This window comes from Nerophis ophidion, linkage group LG08 (genome assembly GCF_033978795.1).
Source record: "Nerophis ophidion isolate RoL-2023_Sa linkage group LG08, RoL_Noph_v1.0, whole genome shotgun sequence".
Taxonomy (NCBI): domain Eukaryota; kingdom Metazoa; phylum Chordata; class Actinopteri; order Syngnathiformes; family Syngnathidae; genus Nerophis; species Nerophis ophidion.
The window spans coordinates 78,431,558-78,448,480 of record NC_084618.1 but is presented as its reverse complement, the minus strand read 5'-3'; the positions used below and the strand labels follow the sequence as shown (position 1 = coordinate 78,448,480).

At 41.3% G+C, this 16,923-nt stretch overlaps 1 protein-coding gene across 4 annotated transcripts in view; it reads right to left on the bottom strand.

Moving 5' to 3' along the window:
- Positions 1-14,109, bottom strand: part of fbxl15 (F-box and leucine-rich repeat protein 15) — a 101,962-nt gene extending 87,853 nt beyond the window's left edge. For 3 of the 4 annotated variants that reach the window (XM_061909813.1, XM_061909811.1, XM_061909815.1), the window contains exons 1-3: positions 14,016-14,093; positions 13,621-13,777; positions 5,871-6,376 (exon numbers count right to left, since the gene is read on the bottom strand). In XM_061909813.1, the coding sequence (XP_061765797.1) occupies positions 5,871-6,376; positions 13,621-13,777; positions 14,016-14,041 (689 nt within the window). In that variant the 5' untranslated portion in view covers positions 14,042-14,093. Of the gene's footprint in view, positions 1-5,870; positions 6,377-13,620; positions 13,778-14,015 lie in introns of all 4 variants that reach the window. The other variant, XM_061909812.1, reaches the window with a different exon arrangement.
- Between the last annotated feature and the right edge of the window lie 2,814 nt (positions 14,110-16,923).

The following is a 16,923-nucleotide window of genomic DNA, read 5'->3' as shown; positions in this document are numbered from 1 at the left end:
GCTTAACACAATATGTAAAGAATAATTCCGCTGGTAATCACAGTGTCAAAAATAACGTTCAAAATATGAAACATTCTCATGCATTTTCATCCATCCATCCGGTTTCTACCGCACTTGTTCAAGAAGTCGCATTAATGGTAAGAAGTGTTTTATTTGTTGTTGGTTAGCCTCAGAATAACAACGTTATTAAAAAGAATAAGAGACTTCTTATACTCTAAAAATGTTGGACTTACTTAAAAATGCATGCACTTAGTTCATCATCATCATCATTTATATTTATTCCTTTCATAAAAATGCATATATAAAAGCCACGTACAATTGACACTTTCATTGTTTTTTTGTTTCTTATACATTTCCATGACCAGAAAGGAGCAGATGGAAGAATAATATTCTTATATTTATCTGCCCCCTTTTTAACACACATTATTTTCGATGACTTTATAACTGTTCCCACCAACAACACCCGAACTCCAACATACTTTCCAATTTTCCTCTAAGCATTTTCACAATGACACGTCCAATCTAAATCAAAATTCAGTTTGACATAATTCCAGTTTTCTCTTTTTATAACTCTTTTTAAAAACAAAGATATTCTTACAGATTTTTAAGTCTTTGTTTAGAGAAGCCCATGCTTTCACAGCAACAACAGACAAGCACATTTGTTTCAAATTTGTTGGCACTCTTGGATGTTTAAAGTCATACGGCCTTCTGCGGTTCTCATCTTCAGATGTGAACACATCATTTTTGTATGTCCTTTGGAATAATTTTATTACTCGCTTTGAGCATCATTAATAGAGTATTCAATTATACAACGTCTTTTAGTTTTAGTAATCCTGTCCTAATGAAGAGTGGATTTGTGTGATCTCTATATTGTATTTTAAAAATGATACGAATTGCTCTTTTCTGTGAAATAAAGGCATTATTTTGCTATGATATGTATTTCCCAATATTTCTGCAAAATAATTGAAATAAGATAGCATAATAGTTGTATTCAGTCTTATAAAAAATATTATATGGCTTTCACGGAAATACTTTTTAAAATATTTGGCTTGTATGGCTCTCTCAGCCAAAAAGGTTCCCGACCCCTGTTCTAGTTCCTTCAAAATAACCACCCTTTGCTCTGATTACTGCTTAGCACACTTATGGCATTCTATCAATGAGCTTCAAGCACACCTGTGAAGTGAAAACCATTTCAGGTAACTACCTCTTGAAGTCCGAGAGAATGCCAAAAGTGTGCAATATAGTAATCAGAGCAAAGGGTGGCTATTTTGAAGGAACTACAATATAAAACATGTTTTCAGTTATTTCACCTTTGTTTGTAAAGTACATAACTCCACATGTGTTTATGTATAGTTTTGATGCCTTCAGTGACAATCTACAATGTAAATAGTCATGAAAATAAAGAAAACGCATTGAATGAGGAGAAGGTGTGTCCAAACTTTTGGCCTGTACTTTAGGTTGCCTTTGAATAAAATAAATGCACATTACAGTAGTACCTTAACTTACATGCTCAATTGGTTATGTGACAGAACTCTTAACTTGGTATTTTGAATCATTTGTGAAGTTAAGATCATGGCACAGTAAGTTGAATGATGCGGACACTTTTGTAACTGGATACTTTCTAATACGCTCTTGCATTGGAGACTTTGTATGTGTGCTTTAAGTGTACTATAATTACTTCATACTTGTTTAAATTGACAAATGTTGTGTTTTAGACTGCAATATTCCTCAATCAATGACACTATACTCCGTGCTTGTGTGCTATTGTGTGCTAAGCTATGGCGTAGATACTAGCTCAGGCCTGGGCAATTATTTTACTCGGGGGGCCAGATTTAGGTAAAAACAGTGTGCCTAGGGGCCGGTATACTGTATCTATTTTTAGGAACACATACAAATCCTCACAATAATCATTGAAAGCTAAAAACGTTATGACAGACCGTCTTAAAAAACGGAATTTGAATTTTGTTTTTTACTGAATGAGACACCCAGAATGTACATGAAAGTAAAGAATGTGGGATTTACAATATTAACTATGAACGATAAAACACTGAATATTGACAACATATTTTACAATCCACCGAAACGCAACCAAAATGCAACAAACATGGTGGAAAAAAAAACATCTACAATCTGGGATATCTTATAGTGACCATAGTAAGTAATTAGATGACCATAGTAACTAATTAGAGGACCACAGTAACTAATTAGATGACCATAGTAACTAGTATATCATGCAGATTCGAAGGATTGAAAGACTTAGTATAGTTTAAGACTTCCGGTCATTAGAAAACAAAACTGCACATCATAATGGCAGCTACACTTTCCATCTTAAACATCTAAAACAATTATCTGGGAAGGTCCGGCGGGCCAGATTTAAAAGCTCAACGGGCCGCATGCGGCCCCCGGGCCTTAGTTTGCCCAGGTCTGTACTAGCTCCGAGTAGCCATGTTTACCTTTTCTATATGACTTGACTAACATAGAATAAAAGAGGTGTATTTATTGGAGGACATTTACAAACCCTGTTTCCATATGAGTTGGGAAATTGTGGTAGATGTAAATATAAACGGAATACAATGATTTGCAAATCATTTTCAACCCATATTCAGTTGAATATGCTACAAAGACAACATACCGTATTTCCTTGAATTGCCGCAGGGCATATATATATGCGCCTGCCTTGACTTACTGCCGGATAAAACTCGCTTCCCAAAATAATTAACGCATGCTTAGTAATACCGCCTGGTCAAACTCGTGACGTCACAAGTGACATTTCCCCTGTCATCATTTTCAAAATGAAAGAGGCTGATTTCAATACCGGTATTTTGAAATTGCATAAAGGAAAGAAGATTGAAAGCCATTCAGTAGGATTTAAGGTCCAAGCTTACATCACACTCAAATTTTTACTGCATACCTTTGGTAAGTGCCGGAGTGAAAAGAGGTTTTAAAATAATTAGCACATGCTTACTTTTACCGCATGCCTTTGGTAAGCGCAGGAGTGGGAAGAGGTTTCAAATTAATTAGCGCCCCGGCGGCAATTCAAAGAAATACGGTATTTGATGTTCAAACTGATAAACTTTTTTTTTTTTTTTTTGCAAATAATCATTAACTTTAGAATTTGATGCCAGCAAAACGTGACAAAGAAGTTGGGAAAGGTGGCAATAAATACTGATAAAGTTGAGGAATGGTCATCAAACAACCTTTTGGAGCATTCCATAGGTGTGCAGGCTAATTGGGAACAGGTGGGTGCCAAAAAATGCTCAGTCTTTCACAAGAAAGGATGGGGCAAGGTACACCCCTTTGTCCACAACTGCGTGCGCAAATAGTCAAACTGTTTAAGAACAACCTTTCTCAAAGTGCAATTGCAAGAAATTTAGGGATATTAACATCTACGGTCCATTATATCATCAAAAGGTTCAGAGAATGTGGAGAAATCACTCCACGGCTTCCGACCATACAGCTTACAACATTGAATGGCCGTGACCTTCAATCCCTCAGACGGCACTGTATCAAAAACCGACATCGATCTCTTAAGGATATCAAGACATGGACTCAGGAACACTTCAGAAAACCACAGTCACTAAATACAGTTTGTCGCTACTTCCCTTCTCTACTCCATCTACACATACGACTGCACACCTGCCCACTCCAGCAACTCCATCATCAAATTTGCGGATGACACCACCGTAGTGGGGCTCATCTCGGAGGGAGATGAGGCTGCATATCGGGATGAGGTGGAGAAGCTGTCGGATTGGTGCAAAGTCAACAACCTGGCCCTGAACACCTCCAAGACCAAGGAGCTGGTCATAGACTTCAGGAGGAAAAAAACGGACATCCTGCCTCTGATCATCAGTGGTGACTGTGTGGAGTGGGTCTCCGACTTCCGCTCCCTGGGAGTCCACCTGGCCAACGACCTATCCTGGAGCACCAACACCACGGCTACCATCAAGAAGACACACCAGAGACTGCACTTCCTGAGAATACTCAGGAACAAGCACCTCTCACAGGAACTGCTGGTGTCCTTCTACCGGTGCTCCATTGAGAGCATCCTGACCTACTGCATCTGCGTGTGGTTCAGCAGCTGCACGGCCGCAGAGAGAACGGCGCTCCAGAGAGTCATAAAGACCGCCCAGAAGTTAATCGGATGCCCCCTCCCCCCCCTGGCTGACCTGTACAGCTCCCGCTGTCTCAGGAAAGCACAGAGCATCCTGAAAGACCCATTCCACCCCAGGCACAGCCACCTGGAACTGCTACCCTCAGGCAGACGCTACAGGGTGCTAAAAGCCAGCACCAATAGACTAAAAAATAGCTTTTACCCAAGAGCCATAGTAGCACTAAACAGGCACTGAGTGAGCACAATATGTCCATCATGTCCTCATGTGTAATGTTTAAATGTTTTTCGGACTACAATGTGCAATAATGTTTTATGTATGTATACATAGATACATCTGTCATCTCTATCTTTTTTTAAATTTATTTTTTAATTTTTATTTTTTTATTTATACTACCATATTGTATATGCACCTTAGGAGGAGCTGCTCCAATTTCGTTGTTCTTTGAACCTGTTCATTGCAATAATGACAATAAAACTCTATTCTATTCTATTCTATTCTATCTGTAAGTGCAAGTTAAAGCTCTACTATGCAAAGCGACAACCATTTATCAACAACATCCAGAAACGCCGCCGGCTTCTCTGGGCCCGAGATCATCTAAGATGGTATGATGTAAAGTGGAAAAGTGTTCTGTGGTCTGACGAGTCCACATTTCAAATTGTTTTTGGAAATATTTGACATCGTGTCATCTGGACCAAAGGGGAAGCGAACTATCTAGAATGTTATCGACGCAAAATTCAAAAGCCAGCATCTGTGATGGTATGGGGGTGCATTAGTGCCCATGGCATGGGTAACTTACACATCTGTGAAGGCACCATTAATGCTGAAAGGTACATACAGGTTTTGGAACAACATATGCTGCCATCTAAGAGTCATCTTTTTCATGGACGCCCCTGCTTATTTCAGCAAGACAATACCAAGACACATTCAGCACGTATTACAACAGCCTGGCTTCGTAAAAAAAAAAAAAAATGTGCGGGTACTTTCCTGGCCCGCCTGCAGTCCAGACCTGTCTCCCATGGAAAATGTGTGGCGCATTATAAAGCGTAAAATACGACAGCGGAGACCCCGACTGAACGACTGAAGCTCTACATGAAACAAGAATAAGAAGGAATTCCACTTTCAAAGCTTCAACAATTAGTTTCCTCAGTTCCCAAATGTTTATTGAGTGTTGTTAAAAGAAAAGGTGATGTAACAGTGGTGAACATGCCCTTTCCCAACTACTTTGGCACGTGTTGCAGCCATGAAATTCTAAGTTAATTATCATTTCCAAAAAAAATGTTAAGTTTATGAGTTTGAACATCAAATATCTTAATCTTTGTAGTGCATTCAATTGAATATGGGTTGAAAATGATTTGCAAATCATTGTATTCTGTTTATATTTACATCCAATACAATTTCCCAACTCATATGGAAACGGGTTTTGTACGTAGATGTTGACTGGCTGTCTGCCTTTGCACAAATAAACGCCCTGCAGGACTGCTTGTATCAAAGTGTTTATAATTGACATTTTACATGCAATACAATTTTTTTTGGCTGATATCGCACCAATATCGGATATTATTATCAGTTTGGGGGGGCCCTAATTTTAAGCGTGATACACAGATAGCCTTAATGTAAATAATAAAGCTCACACCCTTTGGCGGGGCAAACAAAATGACTCAGCAGGCCAAATTTAGTCCACCTTGGACACTCCTAATTTAAATGATATACCCGGTACTGAAAGTGTAATGCTGAATTTAAGAAAAATAGATTTGATACCTGATGGACTGGTTACTGACAGGCAGGCAACAATTCAAGTCCAGATGCTCGATGTTCCTGCAGTTCTTGGCCACCTCCTCCACAGACTCGTCTGTGATATTTCCATTGAGCGCCAAAGAAAGAAAGGTTAACTTTGCACACTTCTTGGCCAGGTAGCAGATGGCGTCGTCTTTCAGCTGGCGGCACCCGGCGAGGTTGACGGAGCGCAGCTCTCCACAGTGGTCGGCCAAGCTGCGCAGGGACACGCCGTCCACGAAGCTGCAGTTCGCCAGGAAGAGGTGGCGCAGGTGTGCGCTGCAGGTCAAAGACAACGCCACCAGGGAGTGGCGAGTCAGACCCACACACCCGGCCATGTCCACGCTGAGAAGACGCTGGTTCTGGCTGAGAATCGGGAGCAGGTCGTGGTCTGTCAGCCAGTAGGAGCAGCTCTGGAGGCACAGCTTCTGCAGAACTTTGTTGTCCTTCATCATGAAGATAAAGGCTTCCTTGGGAATGGACTCCTCTACCTGTGCAGAGAGCAACATTCATTGCAAGTTAATTGCAACCTACTGCTATGGTTCATGTACTAATTTATAAAAAAAAAGAAAAGCAAAATCAACATAAAAACACAAAACACACTTACAATTAGTGCACCAACCCAAAAAACCTCCCCTTTTCAAGACAAAAAAATAATAATTAAAAAAATAAATAAATAAAAATAAATAGACCCCCCCTCCGCCGGGCCGCGGGACAAATTATCAAGCGTTGATCGGTCCGCAGCTAAAAAAAAAGGTTGGGGACCACTGCCCTAAAGGGAAACCTTTTTAAATGATAGTCAGATCCATTCTGAAGATCAATCAATCAATCAATGTTTACTTATATAGCCCTAAATCAGTGGGACGTCTGTGACAATAATGATTATGAGAACCTTAGAGAGGAGGAAAGCAATGGATGTCGAGCGGGTCTAACATGATACTGTGAAAGTTCAATCCACAATGGATCCAACACAGTCGCGAGAGTCCAGTCCAAAGCGGGTCCAACTCAGCAGCGAGAGTCCCGTTCACAGCGGAGCCAGCAGGAAACCATCCCAAGCGGAGGCGGATCAGCAGCGCAGAGATGTCGAGGCGGATCAGCAGCGCAGAGATGTCCCCAGCCGATACACAGGCAAGCAGTACATGGCCACCGGATCGGACCGGACCCCCTCCACAGGGGAGAGTGGGACATAGAAGAAAAAGAAAAGAAACAGCAGATCAACTGGTCTAAAAAGGGAGTCTATTTAAAGGCTACAGTATACAGATGAGTTTTAAGGTGAGACTTAAATGCTTCTACTGAGGTGGCATCTCGAACTGTTACCGGGAGGGCATTCCAGAGTACTGGAGCCCGAACGGAAAATGCTCTATAGCCCGCAGACTTTTTTTGGGCTTTGGGAATCACTAACAAGCCGGAGTCCTTTGAACACAGATTTCTTGCCGGGACATATGGTACAATACAATCGGCAAGATAGGATGGAGCTAGACCGTGTAGTATTTTATACGTAAGTAGTAAAACCTTAAAGTCACATCTTAAGTGCACAGGAAGCCAGTGCAGGTGAGCCAGTACAGGCGTAATGTGATCAAACTTTCTTGTTCTTGTCAAAAGTCTAGCAGCCGCATTTTGTACCAACTGTAATCTTAGATGCCTAAGTGATTTTTAGGTTTTGGCCCAAAAAACATGTTTACTGGTTAGTTTGAGTGTGAGACATTAGCACAGCAGCGCCCTGTAGGCTGTAGCTGGTACTGCACTCGCTGCTCTGCTCACACTTCTTCCGTGTATAGTTTATCACTTCCACCTGTCCTATAAGAGGACAGCTGTAGTGCTGTATCCTGAGGATCATGTCATATTTAATCTGAACGTTTTTTTTTTGTTTGTTTGTTTTTAAATGATCCTCAGTAGTCACGTACAAATGTGTGTGAATTACGCAAAATTATTTCAATTTGGTCCCCATGAAACATATTAACTCTTTTTCCCCAGGGTCCCCAGTAAGAATGTTCAGCACATTACTTCATCAATCCAGAGATTTGAAGATGTGTATGAGCTAACTGGGCAGTGGCCATTTTACCTAAAACATTTTATGCCTCCACAACCTGTAGAAAGGGTGGTCCCCACAAGTTCTGATCAAAAACTTGGTCCCCATTTCAAATGATATCCAGTGTGTGTGTGTGTGTGTGTGTTCACCGTGGAAATACTGTAAGTTCGCTTTGGCATTTTTTTCCAGAAGTTAGTTCTCATTACAACCAAAAACTTGCTTTGTGCCAACAAAGCCGGCTTCCTCAATGTCTTCAATACGAGCGAGCACAAAATGACACAATATTAATGAATGATGTCTTTGTACACAAAGACATGGTTTGCACACAGAGGCTTATTTGGAGCAATCTAAAAGTTTGTAAAACAAAAAGTTTGCAAATGGAGGTTCCAATGTACTTGTAAATCAAATGCCCATCCATCCATCCATCGATTTTCAACCACTTATTCCCTTTTGGTGTCACGGGGGGCGCTGGCGCCTATCTCAGCTACAATCGGGCAGAAGGCGGGGTACACCCTGGACAAGTCGCCACCTCATCGCAGGGCCAACACAGATAGACAGACAACATTCACACTAGGGCCAATTTAGTGTTGCCAATCAACCTATCCCCAGGTGCATGTCTTTGGAAGTGGGAGGAAGCCGGAGTACCCGGAGGGAACCCACGCATTCACGGGGAGAACATGCAAACTCCACACGGAAAGATCCCGAGCCTGGGATTGAACCCAGGACTGCAGGACGTATTGTGAGGCACACGCACTAACCCCTCTGCCACCGTGAAGCCCCGTAACTCAAATGTTTGCTTGCAATTTAAAGCATAACAATTAGCGGAGAGACACATCTGATCTTAAAACACTCTTAAGTTGAGTTACCACTGTATCTATTACATTAATTACAATATTATGAGAAAGCTTGTTGGTTGCTTTAACCCCGAGAGTTACAGTGCATCCTGAAAGTATTCACAGCCTTTAACTTTTTCCACATTTTGTTATGTTACAGCATTATTCCAAAATGGAATAGATTCATGTCTGTCCTCAAAATTGTACCGACCATACCCCATAATGATTTATTAAAAAAACTAAAAACTGAAAAATTCACATATGTAAAACTATTCACAGCCTTTGCGCAATACTTTGTTGATGCACTTTTGGCAGCAATTACGTCCTCAAGTGTTTTTGAATACTTTACCGCAAGATTGACACATTTATCTTTGGGCAGTTTCCCACATTCATATTTGCCCATTACTCTTTGCATTTGAATTTGAAGCATTAGTTTTAATGCAGGACGTCTGTGTACATTTCTGCATTCATTCTCCCTTCTATCCTGACCATCCTGCCAGTTCCTGAAGAGCATCCCCACACCATGATGCTGCCACCACCATGCTTCACTGTAGGGATGGTATTGGCCTGGTGATGAGCGCTGCCTGGTTTCCTCCAAACCTGACACCTGGCATTTGAGCCAAAGAGTTCAATCTTTGTCTCATCAGACCAGAGAATTTTGTTTCTCAAGGTTTGAGAGTCTTTCAGGTGCATTTTGGCAAACTTGTTACTAAGAAATGGCTTTTGTCAGGCCACTTCACCATACAGGCCTGATTGGTGGTTTGCTGCAGAGATGGTTGTCCTTCTGGAAGGTTCTCCTCTCTCTACAGAGGAATGCTGGAGCTCTGACAACAGAGTGACCATCGGGTTCTTGGTCACCTCCCTGACTAGACTAAGATGAATGCAGCAATGTACAGAGACATCTTATTTGAAAACTGACACTTCCAATCCAATCTGATGGAGCTTTAGAGGTGCTGTAAAGAGGGATTAGGTAAGTGATAGGTGTGTCAAGCTTGTGGCATCATATTCAAAAAGTCTTGTAATTGCTGCCAAAAGTGCATCAACTACTGTATTTTCCGGACTATAAGGCGCACTTAAAATCCTTTTTTTTCCTCAAAACTCGATATTGCGCCTTATAACCTGGTCCGCCGAATGTAAGGAATAAATTGGGTTGAGCTCACCCACCTCGAAGCTATTTTATTTGGTACATGGTGTAATAATAAACATGACCAGTAGATGGCAGTCAAACATAAGAGATAAGTATATCAATCAATCAATGTTTACTTATATAGCCCTAAATCACTAGTGTCTCAAAGGGCTGCACAAACCACTACAACATCCTCGGTAGGCCCACATAAGGGCAAGGAAAACTCACACCCAGTGGGACGTCGGTGACAATGATGACTATGAGAACATGTTACTGTGAAAGATCAATCCATAATGGATCCAACACAGTCGCGAGAGTCCAGTCCAAAGCGGATCCAACACAGCAGCGAGAGTCCTGTTCACAGCGGAGCCAGCAGGAAACCATCCCAAGAGGAGGCTGATCAGCAGCGCAGAGATGTCCCCAGCCGATACACAGGCGAGCAGTACATGGCCACCGGATCGGACCGGACTGGTCTGAAGTAAACAGCACCAACATTGTAAATGATCCATTGAAAATAGAAAACATTACACACGGCGCTCAAACATTTATCAAAATCTTTTAGTACGACTTTGGTAGGCTATGAAGCCGCACCACTTGAAGGATTGTTGGATTAGTGTAAGAACTTTACACTACTTTATGTTAGAAATGGCCACAGTGGAGGATAAATGTCCCATAACAAGAAGATAAGAGAAAAAGAAGAAGCTTATCAACTACAGTGCCGGCGCGCGCAATTTTTTTTAGGACTTATGCAGATCCCAAATACAGATCAGCAGGTACCACAAGGTAAAAAAAGTTGCTTTTGCGTTATATTGCGAAACAAAACGCCAGATAATATGTCTTACCTTATACACACATCATAATAATCCTGTTGAAAACGTCGCGAAATGATGACGCGTATGATGACGCGTGCGCGTGACGTCACCGGTGGTAGCGGACATGTTCTTCCAGCACCGATCACGGCGAAAAGTAGTATGTTTTTATCGCATAATTACACAGTATTCTGGACATCTGTGTTGCTGAATCTTTTGCAATTTGAAAGATGTTGGTGGAAAGCGGTGTATTGCAGCCGGCTGTAGCAACACAAACACAGCCAGTGTTTCTTTGTTTAAATTCCCTAAAGATGACGGTGAAGCTTTAATATGGAACAGAGCGGTCAAGCGAACATGGTTCTCTACCATATGTCAACCGGCAGGTTTTGGTGAAAAAATTGTGGTATTAAGTCGGCTCTCACCGTAGACAAGAGTGGAGCTTGTGTTGTTCCTCCTGCAGCTGTCAAAGAGGCAGCTGCGACTTTCTTGGCTGCTCCGTGGCTTCCCTCAGAGACACTGGCGGTCACCACACCCCTCCGACTTTCAGTGAATGACTATATAATCTCACTAAAACACTATTAACACAATAAGCAGATAAGGGATTCTCCAGAATTATCCTAGTAAATGTGTCTAATAACATCTGAATCGCTCCCACTGCCCTTGTCTTTTTTGTTTCTCCTAGTCCTTCACTCTCACTGTCTTCATCCACGAATCTTTCATCCTTGCTCAAATTAATGGGGAACTCGTCGCTTTCTCGGTCTGAATCGCTCTTGCTGGTGGTGGCTATGATTGTAAACAATGTGAGGATTTGAGGAGCTCTACAACCCGTGACGTCACGCGCACATCGCCTGCTACTTCCGGTACAGGCAAGGCTTTTTTATTAGCGATCAAAAGTTGCGAACTTTATCGTCGATGTTCCCTACTAAATCCTTTCAGCAAAAATAAGGCAATATCGCGAAATGATCAAGTATGACACATAAAATGAACCTGCTATCTCTGTTTAAATAAGAAGATCTCATTTTAGTAGGCCTTTAATGCGCCTTTTGTATGAAAATAAGGCAGCGCGCCTTATAATCCGGTGCGCCATATGGTCCAGAAAATACGGCACAGCACTGTGCAGTTATAAAGTACCCAGATAGTGTGGCTATTTCAAGGTAAAACATACTTACTGGATCAAAACTCTTGCATTTGGCGAAATAGATCTGGATGAGTGCAAGGAACCACTTGCAGACTCTTTGCAGGCTGACTTGCTGCTTTAAAGGCCTACTGAAAGCCACTACTACCCACCACGCAGTCTGATAGTTTATATATCAATGATGAAATATTAACATTGCAACACATGCCAACACGGCCGGTTTAATTTACCAAATTACAATTTTAAATTTCTCGCGGAGTTTCTTGTTGAAAACGTCGCGGAATGATGACGCGTGTTTGTGACGTTATTGGTTGAGCGGACATTTTTAGCCCAGCACCACACACGGCTAAAAGTCGTCTCTTTTCATCGCATGATTACACAGTATTTTGGACATCTGTGTTGCTGAATCTTTTGCAATTTGTTCAATTAATAATGGAGACAATAAAGATGAATACTGTTAGTGGAAAGCGGTGGATTGCAGCTGCCTTTAGCAACCAAAACACAGCCGGTGTTTCTTAGTTTGTTGTGAAGCTTTAGCGAACATGTTTCTCTACCACATGTCAGTCAACCAGCAAGTTTTTGTATGAGAAAATTGTGATATTAAGTCGGCTCTTACCGTTAGACTTGTGCGGAGTTAGCGTCCTCCTGCATCAGCTGTCATCTTGACTCCTCCATTAGCTTCTCTCAGAGACACTGGCGGTCACCCCAGCCCTCCGACTTTCAGGTATGACTTTATAATCTCACTAAAACACTATTAACACAATAAGCAGATAAAGGAATTTTCCAGAATTATCTTGGTAAATGTCCATCCATTTTCTACCGCTTATTCCCTTTCGGGGTCGCGGGGGGCGCTGGCGCCTATCTCAGCTACAATCGGGCGGAAGGCAAGTCGCCACCTCATCGCAGGGCCAACACAGATAGACAGACAACATTCACACTCACATTCACACACTAGGGCCAATTTAGTAATGCCAATCAACCTATCCCCAGGTGCATGTCTTTGGTAAATGTGTCTAATAAAATCTGATTTGCACTCGATTTTTTTTTTTTGTTCCTAGTGCTGCTGAATCTTTTGCAATTTGTTCAATTAATAATGGAGAAGTCAAAGTAGAAAGATGAAAGTGGGAAGCTTTTAGCCTTTAGCCAAACAAACACATGGTGTTTCCTTGTTTAAAATTCCCGGAGGTGAAGCTTTACTATGGATCAGAGCGGTCAAGCAAACATGGATCCCGACTACATGTCAACCGGCAGTTTTCGGTGAGAAAATTGTGGAAATAAGTCGCCTCTTACCGGAGATCAGCGGAGCCAGCGTTCTCCTGCAGCTGCAGTGACTTCTCTCAGAGAGTACGGCGTCAACACACCCGTGGCCACACCCCTCCGACTTTAAGGTACTATTTAACTCACTAAAACACTAATAACACAATAGGCAGATGGGGGATTTCCCAGAATTATCCTAGTAAATGTGTCTAAAAACATCTGAATCCCTCTCACTGCCCTCGCCTTTTCTTTTTTTTCTCTAGGCCTTCACTCTAAGTTTCCTCATCCACGAATCTTTCATCCTCGCTCAAATTAAATGGGGAAATCGTCGCTTTCTTGGTCCGAATCGCTCTTGCTGCTGGTGGCTATGATTATAAACAATGTGAGGATGTGAGGAGCTCCACAAAAAATAAGAAAATCTCATTTAAGTAGGCCTTTAATGCGCCTTTTGTATGAAAATACGGCAGCGCGCCTGTCCAGAAAACACGGCACAGCACCGTGCAGTCATGAAGTACCCAGTGAGTGTTCAAAGTAAAACATACTTACTGGATTGAAACTCTTGCATTTGGTGAAATGGATCTGGATGAGTGCGCGGAAGTGCTTGCTCACTCTTTGCAGGCTGACTAGCTGCTTTAAAGGCAAGCAGGAGAGAATATGGGCGACCAGCACGTCCTCCCAAGGTAGATCCAACAGGCGACATCTACTGGAGAAAAAAAAGCATTGCTTTAAAAGCTGAACTTTGAACTCTGGAATTTAGTCGCTCCGTTTAAAAAAAAGTGACGAATGTTATGCAAGCCAGCTAGTTAGCGTTCGAAGCAGCTATTTAACAAACAAATGTTAGCTTGTATATACGAAGGAAAGCAGGTTTGTTTTGAAACAAAGAATGAAAAATAAGACACTACTATAATGGTTGTCGCGCCAAATGTTAATTAATAACTCACGTTAATGAGTTCTCCTCTTTCTCCATTTGAAACACATTTGTGTTTAATTCTTCTTCGTCGCCTGTATTTTATTCTTCTTTGATATTTCGAGTAGCATTGTACTACTGCCACCTACTGTTTAAAAAGTGAGCCTGCATGCCAATTAATGTGTTGTATGGTTTGAAGTGTTGCCACACCTTGGTATTTTTGCTTCAAAAATGAGAAATATAGTAATGAAAAATGATCATCTTAAAGCAAAAACAATATATTTGTACTATTCAAATATTCATTATCACCAAGCTGCTTTAAAATGGATGATCATATATATGTAAAGTGTATATATATATATATATATATATATATATATATATATATATATATACATATATATATATATATATATATATATATATATATATATATATATATATAAACGTATATATATATATATATATATATATATATATATATATATATATATACACTTTACATATATATGATAATTCATTTTAAGCTGCTTTAAAATGGATGATCATATATATGTAAAGTGTATATATATATATATATATAAACATATATATATATATAGCCTGTGTATCGGCTGGGGACATCTCTGCGCTGCTGATCCGCCTCCGCTTGGGATGGTTTCCTGCTGGCTCCGCTGTGAACGGGACTCTCGCTGCTGAGTTGGACCCGCTTTGGACTGGACTCTCGCGACTGTGTTGGATCCATTGTGGATTGAACTTTCACAGTATCATGTTAGACCCGCTCGACATCCATTGCTTTCCTCCTCTCTAAGGTTCTCATAATCATTATTGTCACAGACGTCCCACTGGATCATTATTGTCACCGATGTCCCACTGGGTGTGAGTTTTCCTTGCCTTTATGTGGGCCTACCGAGGATGTCGTGGTGGTTTGTGCAGCCCTTTGAGACACTAGTGATTTAGGGCTATATAAGCAAACATTGATTGATTGATTGATATATATATATATATACATACAGATTTTACCTGGGGATAGGTTGATTGGCAACACTAAATTGGCCCTAGTGTGTGAATGTGAGTGTGAATGTTGTCCGTCTATCTGTGTTGGCCCTGCGATGAGGTGGCGACTTGTCCAGGGTGTACCCCGCCTTCCGCCCGATTGTAGCTGAGATAGGCGCCAGCGCCCCCCACGACCCCAAAGGGAATAAGCTGCAGAAAATGGATGGATGGATGGATTTATCATATATTTCAGTAAGCTAATTATGTTTGATTTACAACCCCCGTTTCCATATGAGTTGGGAAATGGTGTTAGATGTAAATATAAACAGAATACAATGATTTGCAAATGATTTCCAACCCATATTCAGTTGAATATGCTACAAAGACAACATATTTGATGTTCAAACTGATAAACGTTTTTTTTTTGCAAATAATCATTAACTCTAGAATTTGATGCCAGCAACACGTGACAAAGAAGTTGGGAAAGGTGGCAATAAATACTGATAAAGTTGAGGGATGCTCATCAAACACTTATTTGGAACATCCCCCAGGTGTGCAGGCTAATTGGGAACAGGTGGGTGCCATGATTGGCTATAAAAGCAGCTTCCATGAAATGGATGGGGCGAGGGTCACCACTTTGTAAGCAAATTGTCAAACAGTTTTAGAAAAACATTTCTCAATGAGCTATTGCAAGGAATTTAGGGATTTTACCATCTACGGTCCCTAAAATCATCAAAAAGTTCAGAGAATCTGGAGAAATCACTGCAAGTAAGCGATGATTTTACGGACTATTGATCTCTCGGGTGGTACTGCATCAAAAACCGACATCAGTGTGTAAAGGATATCACCACATGGGCTCAGGAACACTTCATAAAACCACTGTCAGTAACTACAGTTGGTCGCTACATCTGTAAGTGCAAGTTATAACTACTATGCAAATCGAAAGCCATTTATCAACAACACTAAGGAACGCCGCCGGCTTTGCTGGGCCCGAGATCATCTAAGATGGACTGATGAAAAGTGGAAAAGTGTTCTGTGGTCTGACGAGTCCACATTTCAAATTATATTTGGAAACTTTGGACGTGGTGTTCTCCGGAACAAAGAGGAAAATAACCATCCGGATTGTTTTTGGCGCAAAGTTCAAAAGCCAGCATCTGTGATGGTATGGGGGTGTATTAGTGCCTAAGGCATGGGTAACTTACACATCTGTGAAGGCACCATTAATGCTGAATGGTCCATACAGGTTTTGGAGCAACATATGTTGCCGCCCAAGCAACGTTATCATGGACGCCCCTGTTTATTTCAGCAAAACAATGCCAAGCCATGTGATACAACAGTGTGGCTTCGTAGTGAAAGAATGCGGGTATTTTCCTGGCCCGCCTGCAGTCCAGACATGTCTCCCATCGAAAATGTGTGGCGCATTATGAAGCGTAAAATACGACAGCGGAGACCCTGTACTGTTGAAGCATTGAAGCTCTACATAAAACAAGAATGGGAAAGAATTCCACTTTCAAAGCTTCAACAGTTAGTTTCCTCAGTTCCCAAACGTTTATTGAGTGTTGTTAAAAGAAAAGGTGATGTAACACAGTGGTGAACATGCCCTTTCCCAACTACTTTGGCACGTGTTGCAGCCTTGAAATTCTAAATTAATTATTATTTGCAAAAAAAAATAAAGTTTATGAGTTTGAACATCAAATATGTTGTCTTTGTAGCATATTCAACTGAATATGGCTTGAAAAGGATTTGCAAATCATTGTATTCCGTTTATATTTACATCTAACACAATTTCCCAACTCATATGGAAACGGGGTTTGTAGTTTGCATTCCAGGCGTGAGCATCCCGCTGGCGCTCACCTTTGGCCGTGACAACAATGAAGTCATCCACGCTGAACAATTGCTGACTGCTGCGTTATGTGGGAGTCAGGACAGCTGAGTGAACAGCTCAC